The following is a 15,508-nucleotide window of genomic DNA, read 5'->3' on the forward strand; positions in this document are numbered from 1 at the left end:
AGAAAGCCAAAAAGACCAAATACAAGGAAATTAACAAAGAAGAAATGACAAAACACTTTTTTGTCCGAGATAATAGTAGCAGCAGCAATCTCCTTGCACTAACCAGCCATGCCAAGCCTTCGAAGGAGTACAACAGCTTTGTGGACAATGTGAAACAGCTGTCACAATTAAGAAAGGAAGCAGAGGAAAAGCACCTCAGTATTGTTAAAAGCAGTGTCCAGGGCTCCAGGCTGAGTGAGATGATAACAGGTGGATCACAATCTTTAGACAAAACCCACTTCCAACATTATGTGATTGTGACCAACAAATCACATCCAATTCAGTTGGCATCCCTGGATTTCCTTCCTGGACTCAATCCCATTGCGGTTTTAGACTTTGACCCAGAATCAGCAAAATATGGACTTAAAAAGCACTTTGAAGAGCAAATTGCAATGAATGTGCATTTACCAGAGCGCTATAAAATCACAGAATCAATAGAAGACATTGTAAGCAGGTTGAAACTGTCTAAAAACACCAGCTGGGTTTTCTGCAATGGAGGTGTTGATAAAGAGATGCCTTCAGAAATATGTGACTGGTTGATAAAGAAGGGAGCATCTGTTCGAGATGTGATTTCCTTCCTCTGCCGGAAAGATGTACTACCACACAAAAAGTTCCTGGTCATCTTCTTATTGTTATCTACTGTCAGTGATAAAATGGATCCCCTGCTTGAGACCTTCAGCACTTTCTTGCAGCAGCTCGAAGGAACAGAGCAAATCCTTTGCATCTGTGAAAATGAAAATGCATTCGTCCGCTGGAGGGATCTAATTGAAGCTCGCTATGAATGCAACATTTCAGCCAGATGCATATATGAGCTCAGTTTAGCAGAAATCAATGGTACTATGCTCAGTTTGTGGTCCGTAAATCGTAAGTCCAAACGTTTTCTACCCGGTGCAGGAAACAGCAATGTTCTGCTAGAAAAGAAAGTGGAGGGCAACATGGACACCCTGAATGTTCTCTGTGTGAACCAGTGTGAAGGTGGAAGTGAAGACAAGGCCGACATAGAAGAGAGGTTCTACAAAGGAGGAAAGGTATCATGGTGGAACTTCTTCTTCTCTGAGCAACCAGGATCTATGCCATTTATTAAACGGGACAAGTTTAACTACATCATGAACACAATCATACCATCTTTGAAGTCACTGAGAAAAGCATGCGTGTCCTTCCACCTCAGGCACATCGCAGGTTGCGGAGGAACAACCCTTGCTATGCACATACTGTGGGCCCTGAAAGAAGAATTCCGCTGTGCAGTTTTAAAAGACAGAGATGTTGATTTTGATGAGGTTGCCCACCAGGTGGTTGACCTTCTGAAGCATGACACAACAGAAGAGACATCTCTGCTTCCTGTGTTGCTGATGGTTGATGATTTTGAGGAGATGGATAATGTCTATGATTTACAGCAACACTTAGATACAGAGTGTGTGAGGAGAAATATACGTGCCAGATCCCCACAGGTCTTTCTACTCAATTGCATGAGAGCAGAGTCTTTGGAAGACAAAGAAACAACAGAAGACTCAGTGTTCATTGGGAATGAACTCTCTCCTACAGAGCAGGGGCAGTTTGAGAAGAAACTGGAAGAGATGGAAAAATCCTACCAGAATACAGAAACATTCTATGGGTTTATGTTCATGAAGACAAACTTTTCAACGGATTACATGCAGGGTGTTGCTCAGAAAACGTTGAAGAGCTTCAACATTGAGCATAAAAATGCACAGCTGATTGCTGTTTTGGTCCTTTTGAATGAATACTGCAAGGGTGCAACGCTCGCTGTCTCGTTGTGTGAAGAGTTTCTTGGCCTCCAGACAAAGCCATATTGTGGTTCCAGCAGAGTTGAAGATGGTTTTGGAAAGTTTTCACCCCTGCTGACGCGATGTACTGATGAGGCCAAGGTTGTATTCAGTGGAATTAGGATGATCCACTCAAGCATGTCTTTTCACTGTTTGCAGGAACTAACAACCACATATAATGTCACCAAAGCAGAGATAACCAATCTTTTGCTCAACACAGACAAGTTTTATGAGTGCATACAAGGTAAAGGCAGACTCCTTACAAATGTTCACAAGATGTTGGTCAAGAGATGTCACTCAAAAGGCATAGCATCTCAGTTTTCACCACTCATCCAGGATATTGAAAAACAGTCACCAGGAGCAGAGGAAACTGTGTTATTCAACGCTGCCAAACGATTTGAAAAAGGTGCCATCATCTTACAGCTTCTTGCCAGGTATCAATACATAAAGAGGAAGGATTTCAGGGAAGCCAAAGAGTGGGCACGTAAAGCAAAGGATCTCTCTAGAGGTAACTCCTATATTCATGATACTTCTGCACAAATCATCAAATCCGAGCTGAACACTGCACTAGCAAATAACAAGGATTCACCAATAACACCTGATAACATGAGAGATTATCTCAAAATGGCCTCTTTAGCAACGGAAGCTTTCAAAGAAACACATGAAATTGCCAAAAAGGAAGCCACTCTCTGGCTGCAAAACAAAAGAAATAACAGCACTTTCAACACAGTAGGGTGCCTTGGAGAAATCCAGGTTGCGGTACTTATCATCGAAATACTGAAAAGAACACCTGTGTTTTCATCAGGAGACGTCTGTCATGACATACTGAGTGAGGTTCTCTCAGACAACATTCCAATTCCCAAAATAAACGATCGATTGCGTCACAAACACACGAACTATTACGATGTTCTAACTGAGTTCAAGGATCTACTGTACAATCTCAGATACAGAATGAAGAAGCACTTTGATTTTCTTGACAGCTATTATGTCCATTTGGGTTCCAGATCAAAGACCAGAAAGAGGAACGAACCAGGCAGGAGCTCTTCAAGTGTTTCCATACGTATGTCAACCTCTTCTGCAAAACAGATTCCGCAGAGTTGCGGAAAAATCCAAACATGAGTGTCATGCTTGAAGTTCACAAAACAAGACAGTTTTTGGAGAAGAAAAAAGCTGATTCTTACTCTGGAATCCTAGGCTGCCTCTCTGATAATATTGCTGTTGACATGGAGACGATAGTCAGAAAGTGTGCCTTCATCTTAAAAAAGGGTTCTGAAATAAGTGTCAAAGAGAGGGTCAACTTTTTTTATGCTAATGTTGCGCTTAGCTGTGTCAAACCCCAGTCTCAGGACCTTCAACCTTATAACTGTCTGCTTGATGTCCTTTGTCAAGTTCTTCAGGGACAGATTCCATCAAATGACATATTGCCGTTGCACTTCATTGCAGTTGCACTTTTATGGCCCCTGAATATTCCAATGGCACAACCCGCAGCATCAGAAAAGTTGAAATCGTACATATCCCAGATGAGAACATCGTACCATAACGAAATGAAATCAGTGTACAATGGCAAGAGGCCTGTCGTACATTTCTTTTTGGGTGAGAAGCCGGGGTATAACCGTTTAATACACCGACGTGAAATTGAAAAATGTGCTAGGAAGGGACAGGACAACTTTGCTTCCCTTTGGGAAAATGGCAAGATATGGGAACAGGAGAATGTCAAGCAGCTTCTTTGTAGAGTAACAGGAGAGGTGCAGAGGAACGTCATCCTGGCAGATGTCAGGAACACAGACATGAAAATTGAAGTAACTCCCATGTTCAAAAGCCAGATTAGTGGGCAGAAAGAGGGGAAACAAGTGTCCTTTTATATTGGTTTCTCCATGAAAGGTCCACTAGCTTTTGACATCCAGTGATGTCAGGGACAAATACTGCGAGTGACTAAAGGATCATTCAGGGGAAAAAAATGGTAAGTTCAGACCAGAAGTTCTTAGAAAAAGTCTTAAGCAAGTTTATCTAAGAAGAAAATGTTTTTTATTTGTATGTTTTTACATTTTAATCCCTGAGGTGAAGCCTTAAAAATGTCTTAATGTGTTATTAATGTTCACTGTGTTTCTTCAACCATCACCACTAATCAATCAATGGGCTAATAGCCTGCTGTTGTTATGTCTTTATTTACTGAGGTTATGATTGTATTTCTGCAAGAAGACATTGATCCATCATAATGTGTGTACTGATATTTCTGAACTTACTATCTGTCCTATGAGAACAGTCATTGCATTTGTATTATTCAGTTGAACACCGCAGTTTCCTTTTTCTGAAACAGATATTTGCACTGTTACAAAGACAAGCATTTGATGCTGTACCATGTGATGAAAACAGCAATGTCATTTATTATGTCAATATTTGTTACAAGACAACAAAGCACTTGGAGTTGATCCAGATGGATTAACACTGATTTATATTAAGATGATGTGTATTAAAGACTTCTTAAAGAATCGTATGGAGTTCTTCTGCATCCTCTTACGAGTAGTTACATAGACTGAGCAGGCCTTTGCTTTACAGTAGATTATGACCAGATCATCATTATAAACTGTCAACATCTGTGCTGACTAGGATGACTGTTATCATTTTACTTTGCGTTAGCATCTTCCCCCATCAGGTCATTATCTAGTAGGCCACTTGACGATATAGAATAAAATGTGCTATATCTGAAACAGTCAAAGTTTACAGGGATGTATAATATAACTGTAGCCATTTGAAATGGTGCAATGACAAAGCCAACCTCTTGTTTAACTACAGATTATGCACTCCCAATATCTAACACATGATGGCGCTTTGAGCTCAAATTTCAATAAAAGGACAGCTACGGCACCTACAATAAACCCAGTCTGGGAAGCATACTGTATGAACGACTCCCTTGTCAGTGAAGACCATCAAGTATCACAAAGATAACACAAACAGATCTTGCCTCCTACTCTTGTCTTCCTTCCCTCCCCTTGCTGGGAGACGATCCCCATGGGAGCTCCTGGGACCTGGTACTATAGAGCATCTGGACAGGGAGAAACATGGGAAGCCCTGTCACCTAGTACTATAGGGCCTCTAGTCACGGAGAGCAGGAACCATCTATGGGTGTGTTGGTGGTCAAGACTCAGGTCTGAGCTCTAAAGTAAAATGTTGATCCGACAATGACAAGGCTCCACAAGGGAGCTGAAAGAAAACATGCTCTTTTGGATTTACACGAAAGCTGTAATAGTTGTACCATGATCAAGTAAGTAAGGAAGTACAACAAATATTCCAGTCAGCGCCCCCTAGTTACACTATTTTCCCAAATAGTCCAAGGCTTTAGACCACTAGAGGGAGTCTGAGATCTGCTTAATTCTGGTGTCAGCAACCTGGCACACATATAAGCACTCTACTTGAACTAAGCTGTTGTTGAGTGAAGGAAAACCATTTCCCCTCTCACTCTCTCTCTCTTTCTCTCTCCCTGCCTTTGTCTGCCATGCTGCTGAAAGTTTTTACATGCAGAATTGAAAGGCGCGCGTGTTCCCTGAAGGGCAGAGCAATGAAAATGACCCTGATCGTCTTGCACCATTTCTGCCATAAAGTGCAGCTGTCCGCCCTAGTGTTAGAATGTCTCTGTGAGGCTGGCTCAGCTGCAGGGCTGAAAATTGGAAGAATAACTGATGGTGTGCTTGGCAATCGGATATTTGCCTGTGCAACTGCTGTTGTTTTTTAGGCATGCTTGTGATTTGTCACAGCATTTTAAAGAGAATTTTAACATGGGTCTCAAATGGTTGGTTTGTTGTATTAATTATATATACAACATTTTAAAACATGTAAACCCATTTTTACACCAAATGATAGACAAATGAAGTGTGAGTCCACACTGTAAAGTTAATAAAGTACTCCACAGTTTCCCACAACCCTACAGTCCCCCAGTCCCAGAGCAGCATTGCTCCTGAAGTCTAAAATATATGACCTCATTGACCCCCTCCCCCTCCCCCTGACACCCCATCCACTCAGCCTTTTGAATTATAACCTTTGCACACGGGCTGGTGCACAATGTGATGATTGTGATTGTGATTTAATTCTAATGGCAAACTAAAAGATGGCTTCCTCTGAGAACAGGCTGGATTTATGGGCCTTGTCCTGGCTGCCGGCCCCACATCCTCTCTGATCTGCTTTTACTCCAGCGACCCCTTGACCCCACGGGTCATTAGAGAGCCCCGAATGGTCCCATTGGCCGACAGCCGATCTCACGCTGCTTGTTTCCAATCGAATCACTATATTTAACAGGGACACGAGCCGGCCAAGTCCAAAAGAGACATCTGTTTGAAATTGTTACTCGCAATTATTTCATGTGCAAGTTCTCTCCCCTCTCCCTCCCTTTGTTTGTTATTGTTTGTTTTACCGCTGAACGTCCTTCTCTGGATGGCTAATGGCCAGCATGAGGAGGGAATCTGGCTCCTGGAACTGCTGTCACAAAGGCATGTAGCTGGAGGAAAACGGAACAGCGCAGAGGGGTTCATAATGCTGAACAAAGCAGGTTTTTCACTCTATTCAGAGCAGGTTTCTCAGTCAGAGCCTTGTATCGCTGCCAGCTCACATGATGGCTCCATCCAACCTGAGGCAGATTTACGCCCCACACATGGAAAAGGAGATCAAACTTTCCGTTAAGAAAGTTTATATACAGCGTCTAGACCTATGCATTTATGTGTTGCACGATTAATGGTACAGGAGAAGCAGGAACAACATTACTTCCCTTGATTGTTTGTGTAAATTGTTCAAGCCAAAAATATCTATTCTTTAGAATTATGTTGTGTAAAGGGTTCTGCTGTGAATGGTGTTGCTGGCCGCAGTTTCCATGATTGGTTGAAGTGATTGAAATAGTTTCAGTTCCTTCAACAAATTGTGTGTGCGCGTCTGACCTGAATCTTGCATTCTTCACATTCTTGTACCCTGCCGTTGGATCACGTTTAAAGGACAATCATCCCTCCTAAGTCCTATCCCCATGTTCCCCCCCCCTCCCCCCCCCCCGCTGGCTCTAGACCAGAAGACCTTCAGAGGACAGCCTATGCCAGTTCTCTGTTCTCAGTTCAGTTCCAGTGGAAAAGAAAAAGAGGAATTCGACCCCTTCCAGAACAACTTTCTTTTATTACTGCACTCACTCAGAGATGCAACACCAAAAAGAGTTGGTGTACAGGTGGACATGGGATATATTCTTTCCAAGTTTACAAATAAAAAATAGACAGTTATTATCTTGGATTTATCGTACAGAATTTTCCTAAGCCAAGCTGCTAAGCCCTGTGAGCCCATAGAGGCTGGTCTTGGCTGCATGGGAATCAAGTTTCCTCTGCAAACTGGCCTCATAATTACCACTGAATATAATAGGCAGTTTCCTGACCATATAATCAGTGACTAGAATACATAAGTGCATAATCATGGTGGATTTCCCAAAGGTGATTGGCCATATATTGTCATTTGGTGCTAAACTTTCCAGGCAAACATGATCAGTTGTTCTTAGACTACCGCTGTTCACACGGTATGCAGCAGTACAACAAGTGCCTCAAAGATGGACATCAGACCACATTAAGTCAGTTACCCCACCCAGAATCCATGGCTGCAACCCCACCCATGTAGATCAGGGATGTGTGAGAATGCTTTGCCACCTGAAATGGAGTGTTGTGACACGCTGTCGGTGCTAAAAGCACAGACAGCTGCGTGGGCTTTAACAGTGCTTTTGGATGACACTTGAAAAGGGTTAGTAAGCGTTTCCTTTCCTTCCCAGTGGGATCACCGTTACACTGAGATTAAACAACATGGTACTGGTGTGTTTCATGTGATGTGGATGCATGAGTGACTGAGTCACTATGGCAGATGAGGGGGCAGTGATAATCAGTAGCAGGGGTTCATCGTGAATATTCACAGGCTGACAATGTTGTGACACTTTCGATTCTGCAACCAGGTAGTAGACTACTTCTCTTTTCTAAACAGCCATCGTAGGACTAAATATATACAGCTCCGGGAAAAGAATTGAGAGACCTCTGCACTTTTTTCTTTCATTTTTTAAAAAGTTGAGAAGGACAATTTTGAGTGAGGAACAGAAGGGTAACCTATAAGAGGCCACTGCAAATGTTATCCTTCTGTTCCCTCACTCACAATCTATTAGGGGATGTCGTTAAGCAGTTGGTTTCAGCTCAAAAGGTGACTGGTTCAATTCATCTCTGTGTGATGTTTTGGATAAAAGTGTGTGCTAAAAAAGTTAAGTGAAAAAAAAACATGACATCATTCCTCTTGCATACTTAGTGGCCAGTACTTGAATACTTACATGGTTTCATCGGGGTGCTTCAAGTGTATATTATTAAACTAATAGACTACTAAACAATTATACAGACACGTTCTCCATTGTCCCGAGAGTATCTGAAAGTGCCCTCTCTCTCTCTCTCTCTCTCTCTCTCTCTCTCTCTCTCTCTCTCTCTCTCTCTCTCTCTCTCTCTCTCTCTCTATCTCTCTCTCTCTCTCTCCCTCCCTCCCTCCCTCCCTCCCTCCCTCCCTCCCTCCCTCCCTCCCTCCCTCCCTCCCTCCCTCCCTCTCTCTCTCTCTCTCTCTCTCTCTCTCTCTCTCTCTCTCTCTCTCTCTCTCTCTCTCTCTCTCTCTCTCTCTCTCTCTCTCTCTCTCTCTCTCTCCCTCCCTCTCCCTCTCTCTCTCTCTCTCTCTCTCTCTCTCTCTCTCTCTCTCTCTCTCTCTCTCCCTCTCTCTCCCTCTGTCCTCGGGCAGGTCTGCTACTGCATTGCCCGGGTGCACTGCCCCAAAGCTGGATAAAGATGCTCACCAACTGGTCATGTATGGCTGATCCCTGGCCATATAATATCAATTGAGCATTCCTCATATAGCCAAGCCTATGTGAGAGATGCATGCACACAGACAGACACACAGTAACAACATGTGTTGACTGTTTCCCAGCACACACAAACATGCACTCAAGACACATGCCTCTCTACAAATTGAGAAGATTTTAGGGTTGGGATCAGGGTTAGGCCATGTCAGTGTTATACTTCAACCTCAGTTGAGTGTCCCTCTAATCTTATGTATGGTTGATGTATAGTAGATCCTAGAATTAACTGAAATAAATGCACAAATAGTCCACTTTCATCCTATTTGATGGAGCTCTAGGTTAATGCGCTGGTGTATTCTCAACTATGTCACCGTAGTTCACCATATCCCCTCGGCCTCTGTTCTAAAGTGAGAACATGATTGGCTGGTGGGCTATTGTGCATTGTATGGGAAACAGAGTGTGTTTTGTCAGGGATCATTTCTGCTGCATCAGAACCTCTTCCTTTTTCCTGTCTCCTGTGACAGGGGAGAATATATGATACCTGTAGGGCCCAGGGATGGGGTCTCCTTCCCTCAAGACAGGAATAGCTGATCCTTACAGACTGCCACTGGTCAGCTGACCCACGCTTATGAGCTGAGATGTGTTGGGCTCCGGCTGCTGAAGATCATGAAGTCATTGAGGGCCTCTGACACATAATGTATGGTGAAACTCTGGAGCAAGGGTTCTTATTCCACGTTTATGTTTACAAAGGCACACTTTACTCCTAAACTCTTCTCCTCTCACACTTACACGTTCTCAGGTTTACAATGAAGTCTACTGGAGTTCCCTGGATATCGAGTTCTCTAATTGCCTGTTTAATACAGAAAGGAAGACGGTATACTCTCGCTGATAGCAATGGACACATTTTAGTAGCATGTGCTGAATTGGTGGGGGTCAGAGGGTTAGGCTTGTTTCTGAGAAGAGCAATGCACTTTGTTTCCCTACTAACTAAGCTATTTAAACTGTCACTTTGGTCTGTATTTCCAGTCCATAATTACAATGGTGTAGTTGTGAATACAGTCCCACGGCAGCAGGCCTTCCCGCACCCCCCATCCTCTACTATGGAATCACCAGTCCCTTATCTCTCTGAACAAGGACAGGGTCAGGGGTTCAGCTATAGGGTGGAACACCACCCCTGCCTGTGAGTGAGCTCAACCCAGAAGAAGAAAAAAAAACGGGGAAATGAGAGGGTTCGTGGAGGTGGGGAGGTGCTTGGGTTAGTGGCCTAGAGAGAGAGAGGACAAGCCAAACCAAACCAGAAGAACATTAGCAGAGACAGAACTTTGTAGCCTACTGTACTGAGCTCCGGCCCAGTATAACTTTTACTGTCCTCAAGGATTTTTCGGGGTTCCCAGCTAAAGATGTGCCTATCGGTCTTCAACATCACATGTCGCATGACAAAAAACAAGGATAACACATTTACTGGGATTTCTGTCTATTTCAGTTGAACTTTGTGGGTCCTCACCGCAGTGAGGACAGAATTGTACTTCATTCACCAACTTGTGTTATAAAACCACCACCCCGTCCAGTTGCAGAGGGGAAAATGCTGTGGGTGGGTGGAGTGATGAGTGGGTGTAGATTCTGAGGCCAATTATAACAGGAAATGGAACTTCTAAACATAAAAAGAGAAGCTCTGAAGGACCCTCCCTGACCGCAGCTTAGACGAGGTCATCCATTCTCGCCTCTCACTCACACAAGTTTTCAATCAGAACTGCCCCTGGCCTGGACCAAACCGTGGCATTCTTCAACAGCCTACGCATGGCATGGTCCCTGGCCCCTGGCAGACAGCTAGCGACCTCTCCAACCGGATGGGTCATGGTGGATATATGAGTGGTCATGGAACAAGGTTGGGTCCCCGTAGGTTGTGCAAGGGAAAGAAAGGCCACAATGAATCCATTCATGGTGGACGTGCGCTTGGCTCTCCCAGCTCTGCCTCCAGGGTAGTAATGTAGGCCTCCGTCTCGCTGGGGCTGAGGGATAACCTTGCCTCTGACATGGGTCACTTCTTTTTGATCTTGGAGGACTGAGCTCCATACAGGAAGTCTTTGATGAAGGCCTGGGCCAAGCTCAGGGAGAGCTACACAGAAGCCTAGTCAAATGAACCCCTTTATTATGATGACCTGAGCCCCAAAGGTCAAAGGTCAAAATGTGACACGCTCTTAGGTTTCTCGAGACATCTCCAGACACTTTCCAATTCACCAGAATCTTCTTGACTTTATGTTTTATTTGATCAAATCTATAAAAGCATCCATCACTATCAACTTCAATCTGGGAGTGCTTCATATATATCCCCACACCACCATGGCCATGGCTAGTTCTGGCTACGTGTAGAAGGTTGTGTTCTAGATTCAGATCTCACCTCGTTTGTGTGGTTGTCTAATTACTGCAGCGTACCCCTCTGTTCCCGTGCTAACCTTTGTTCTCAGCCCAAGAGAGGCTCCTTACCCCCGGGCTATTTTTCTACACATCTCCTCTCTGAGAGAATAAGGAATTCCAATGGCAAGGCCAATCAATGGGATTCTTATGACATGGATCCTCAGCAGAATTAGCTGTCAGAGTAAAATAATTTGTTCCCCTTTCTCCTTACACTCCTAAGATAGCAGCCTTGTCTCTCCCAGTCTCTCTCTCTCTGTCTCTCTCGCGCTCTCTTGCCACCAGTGGTGTTTTATGTGGTTCCTGAAGTCTTTTCCTCCAAGTTTCCTGCCACTGTTAATTTTGGACAACATGGGGGCTAACTTTAACTTTTTTCTGCTCTGTATGCATTTAGCATTTTGGGAGTATCCTTTTTCGCCTCGGTCTTCAGACAAGGGCTGAGCTCGGAGGAATAAAAACAAAATCACAACTAGTCCCATAAGATACATATAATATTTTCATTTGTTGTAAGTCGATAATGAAAGGGATGGCTTCAAAGGGAAAACATAGTTGGTCTTCCATTATTCAAGCTTATTCACCACCTAACTCAAAGATAAAATGACCCTTAGAAAAGGTTTGAACACATTTTCACATAAATTGACACCCTGGCTAGCTTACAGCTATTACCAAATATATATGCAAATTATTATTTGCACCATATTACTTTACCATAACTATGAATAGAGGCTCATGTGTCCATGTGTCAAATGTCTTAGTCAAATTATGCAGTCAATCATTATGGTATTTCAAAGTGTTTAGGGGTGAGCCACTGTCTGCATCCAGTCTTTAGAGTAAAGCTATGACGAAAAAACATTAAAGCTAGCCTGTGACGCATGTCCAGGGCATTTTTGATCAGGAGAAATGGTCTGACATTTTTTTACAGGCTAGAATTCATTAGAGGTCCATGGAGAAGAGGAACGATGTCACAGGCTTTTATGTTTCCCTCAGGGACGAGACCATGTGACATCAAAGGAGACACAACACAGGACCTTGGTTAAAACCGGAAAAATGTAGATACTGTATTTGAAATGTACAAAAGCTATATACACACACACATACACACGTCTGCACACATACACACTGGGCATAGTAAAGTCGACCGTAGCATACACGAGGCTACATCAATTCCAGCAAACCTACAACTGTTCCTCTAGTCCACCCCATGCTCACTCGGAAAGTGTGTGTGGGGGGGGTAATGAATGCATTCATTAGAGCACAGCCTCCACTGAGGACACATGGAGCTACTTGCATATTCCTTTAGAGATAACAGGCTGCGCGTACCTCCCTGTCAGTCCTGTAGAGGGGTCTCTTTGTATCTCTGTTCGTGTGAAATCAGCCGGTCGTATGAGAGGGAGCTCCAGAGAGAGTGAGCTCCACCCAGCAAGGTCCATGCAGAGCTAGCTAGGACTCTGTAGGGCAGTGGGAGGGCATCTGATGGAGCCACCGTATAAGCGTGTGGTACAGTGTCCTCGGAAAACCCTATGCATGGATGGTGACGGCTAAATAGAGCCATGTTGGTTGATGTTTTTCTTGAATTCGCCAAATGTCAACTTTAACATAATTTAAAGCATGTATCATACAGTATATTTCTAAACATGGTCATGAGGAAAAAGATTCAGATAATTCCATATGCCTTTTACCCGGCAACATCGTTTTCACGTCAGTTCATATGTGTTCAAATGCTCAAACGGAATCTAGTTAGCAAGGCACTTAGTGAACTGCTTTCAGTGTACTGCTTTTTAAAGGGTAACACTATCAAATACTGATTGATGGACTTATTTGTAGATGCATTTTCATACCCTGGTCAATTCTTAATGTAGATAAAAGTATGGCTTTTTAAACACTGAAAATGCTCCTTATGCCTTTACTGTATTGACTTTCAACATAAAAGCTACATATTGTATAGAAAATAATACAAGACAAGCAGAGACTCTGTACGCAGGTGAACGTACAGTAAAACTCCCTTCCACATTGTCAAATAGTTCAATCAGTGCTTGTTTTCATAGTTCATTGTTTTCCTGATGTAGAGGTGATGACCGTGCGAGAGGCCACTGTTAGGTCATCATGTTGAGGAACTTGCTTTCCTCAGCCAGCGCTGTGAGCATGGAGCTCATGTCTCCGATCGCCATGTTGCCCACCCCCGCCGGCACGGATGGCAGTGTCACCGAGTTACGGGGCGTGGTAAGTCGTGAGGAATTCTGGGACAGGCTCTGGAGGAGGCCCGGGCTGAGCGTCCCGGACATGAGGCTGGAGTGGTCCCCGTCATCCAACATGGCGTCAAAGTCAATCTGAGCATGCTCCACGCCAGAGGAGTCCACGGTGCTGGTGACCTGGTTGACCCCTGGGGAAGCCATGTTGGCCAGGGTGCTGCCAGGGTCCTGGCCGGCACAGGGTGACATGGGCGCATCGAAGTGAACACTGCTGTGCTCAGACATGTGCATCTGGCCGTTGTAGAAGGTCACCGGGTTGTTCCCGTTGACGTTGTGGACCGCAGTACCGCCCAGCCTCTTAGGGCTGGCCTCGGAGGTGTTGCCGTGGCCAGGGTTGAAGTCAGTTGGAGGGAAGCGGCCGAGTTGCATGGCGCCGCTGGGTCCTGAATGTTGTCTGTTCATAGACTTAGACTCCATGGGAGGCCTGGGCTGTATCATAGCCCGGTTCCCATTGTGGACAGGCTGCTGGGCGGGAACACTGTAACCCTGCTGCTCCACCTGAGGATTCATGTGGGGATAGCTTTCACCCTGAGTCCTCGACCTGTAGCTCTGCATGTCTGGGTTCTGGCCTCCCATGCCTCTGCCACTGGGCAGAGTCACGCCGCTGTATATGGGTCTGCTGGCGTTCTGCTGTAAACTGGAGTTTCCGGACAGAGAGTTCGGAAGGACCTCCTGGCCGTACCCTTGCTGGGGGCTCATTTGCTCCCCGAAGCTCATGTTGTTGTTGTAGGGCTGCCTCGGTTGTGGGAGGGAGTTCATCCTCTGTGTGCTACGCTGGGTGTAGCCTTGTAGCGCCATGTTCTGGCTCATGGGCATCACCTGCTGGTTGCCATTATCGAGGCCCTGGAAGGGTCCAAAATTGTGTTTCTGCTGAACCACGGCCAGGTTCCCTCTGCCCAGCTGCTGTTGCTTGGTGAGTCTGGCTGGAGCTTCCACTGTTCCAGAGCTTACCTCATTCCACTGCACTGGCATGCTGCTCTTGCTCAGGCTTGTGGAGGCTAGGAAGGGCTGCTGGTGGGAGCCTGGACTCATCAGGCAGGGGGGCAGGGCCTGTTGGGCTAACTGGGGCATGTTGGCATCCACCATGGCCATGCGTCTCTGCCCATAGAAGTGCTGCTGGGGCTGGCCCTGGAGCTGCTGTGGGAAGCCCTGGGGCTGGCTGGAGCCATAATCAGCTGCTGCTGCATTCTGGGGAGCGCCACCGTTCTGTAACCTAAGATACTGCACCACATCGTCAGGAAGCATCATGTCGTCCTCCCCGGCCTGGTCCAGCCCGTCCACGGCCATGTTCTCCATGGCAACGTTCTCCGAGATGCTGGGGGGCCTGGGCGCGAAGGGCTGGCGTTGCAGGCTGCCATCCGAGCGAGTGTAGCCCTGCATGACCAGGGCCCGGCGGTCGGTGGAGGGAGGCCCCACCAGGGGGTTCATGTTGTTCATGCTGTTGTAGCGTTGGACCCGGGGCAGGGAGAGTGGGTCCAGGGTCGGGCGGCGGACGGGGTCGCTGGCACGGCGGGGCAGGTTGGCAGGCACTTCGTGGGGCATCATGCTCTGGGAGCCGTAGCCGAGGTCACTGCAGCGCCGCGGCACCGCCCCCCCGGGGGGGCGGAACAGGTGGGAGGAGTCCTGGGAGTCCCCATACAGGGCCATGCGGGTCCGGAGGCTCATACGCTCCATGTTGGGCAGGGGCGTGGGCGGCGCCCCCCCAGTGGCGGCGGCGTACTTAGCCTTGAGGCGGTAGTGCTGGGCCGGGGTGAGGCTGAGCAGGCTGGGGAGGCCTCCTCCTCCTCCTCCTCCGCCACACTGGCTGGCCTCGCTGGAGCGGCGGGAGAGGTCGGTGGAGATGGGGTCGTAGGAGTCGGCCGAGCTGATGTTGTTGTGGTGGCGGTGGCTGAACTGGGAGGCCTCGGAGGAGCGGCGGCTGGAGTAGCAGGGAGAGATGCCCGAGGAGCGCCTGCTGAGGGCGTAGGCGGAGCTGCCGGTGCTGGTGTTGCTGTCGCGCCGCTGGTTCAGCTGGTTCAGCACTGTCACCTCGCAGGATGACAGGTCACCGGACCGCTGTCCAGAGTACGTCATGGTGGGGCAGCTCATACCCGAACCCTCTAGGAGAGAACCTGAGAGCCAGAGAAACGCATCCGTTAGACTCACAGTGCTACTCCGATTCACGGGGGGGGGGGGGGACACAGGCAAAAAGTTCAGTT

The 15,508-nt window shown here is 46.4% G+C and overlaps 2 protein-coding genes across 2 annotated transcripts in view; one reads left to right on the top strand and one right to left on the bottom strand.

Moving 5' to 3' along the window:
• Window positions 1-2,676: 2,676 nt before the first annotated feature.
• Window positions 2,677-4,314, top strand: LOC134017407 (sterile alpha motif domain-containing protein 9-like). The gene has a single exon (XM_062456965.1). The coding sequence runs from the start codon at window positions 2,936-2,938 to the stop codon at window positions 3,725-3,727; it is 792 nt and encodes a 263-aa protein (XP_062312949.1). The 5' UTR covers window positions 2,677-2,935; the 3' UTR covers window positions 3,728-4,314.
• Window positions 4,315-11,550: 7,236 nt separating this feature from the next.
• The window catches only part of gli2a (GLI family zinc finger 2a), a 59,621-nt gene continuing 55,663 nt past the window's right edge, over window positions 11,551-15,508 (bottom strand). Inside the window, exon 13 of the mRNA XM_062456966.1 lies at window positions 11,551-15,421. Coding sequence (XP_062312950.1) covers window positions 13,155-15,421 — 2,267 coding nt within the window. The 3' untranslated portion in view covers window positions 11,551-13,154. The remainder of the gene's footprint in view (window positions 15,422-15,508) is intronic.

The sequence above is a fragment of the Osmerus eperlanus genome, chromosome 3 (genome assembly GCF_963692335.1).
Source record: "Osmerus eperlanus chromosome 3, fOsmEpe2.1, whole genome shotgun sequence".
NCBI lineage: Eukaryota > Metazoa > Chordata > Actinopteri > Osmeriformes > Osmeridae > Osmerus > Osmerus eperlanus.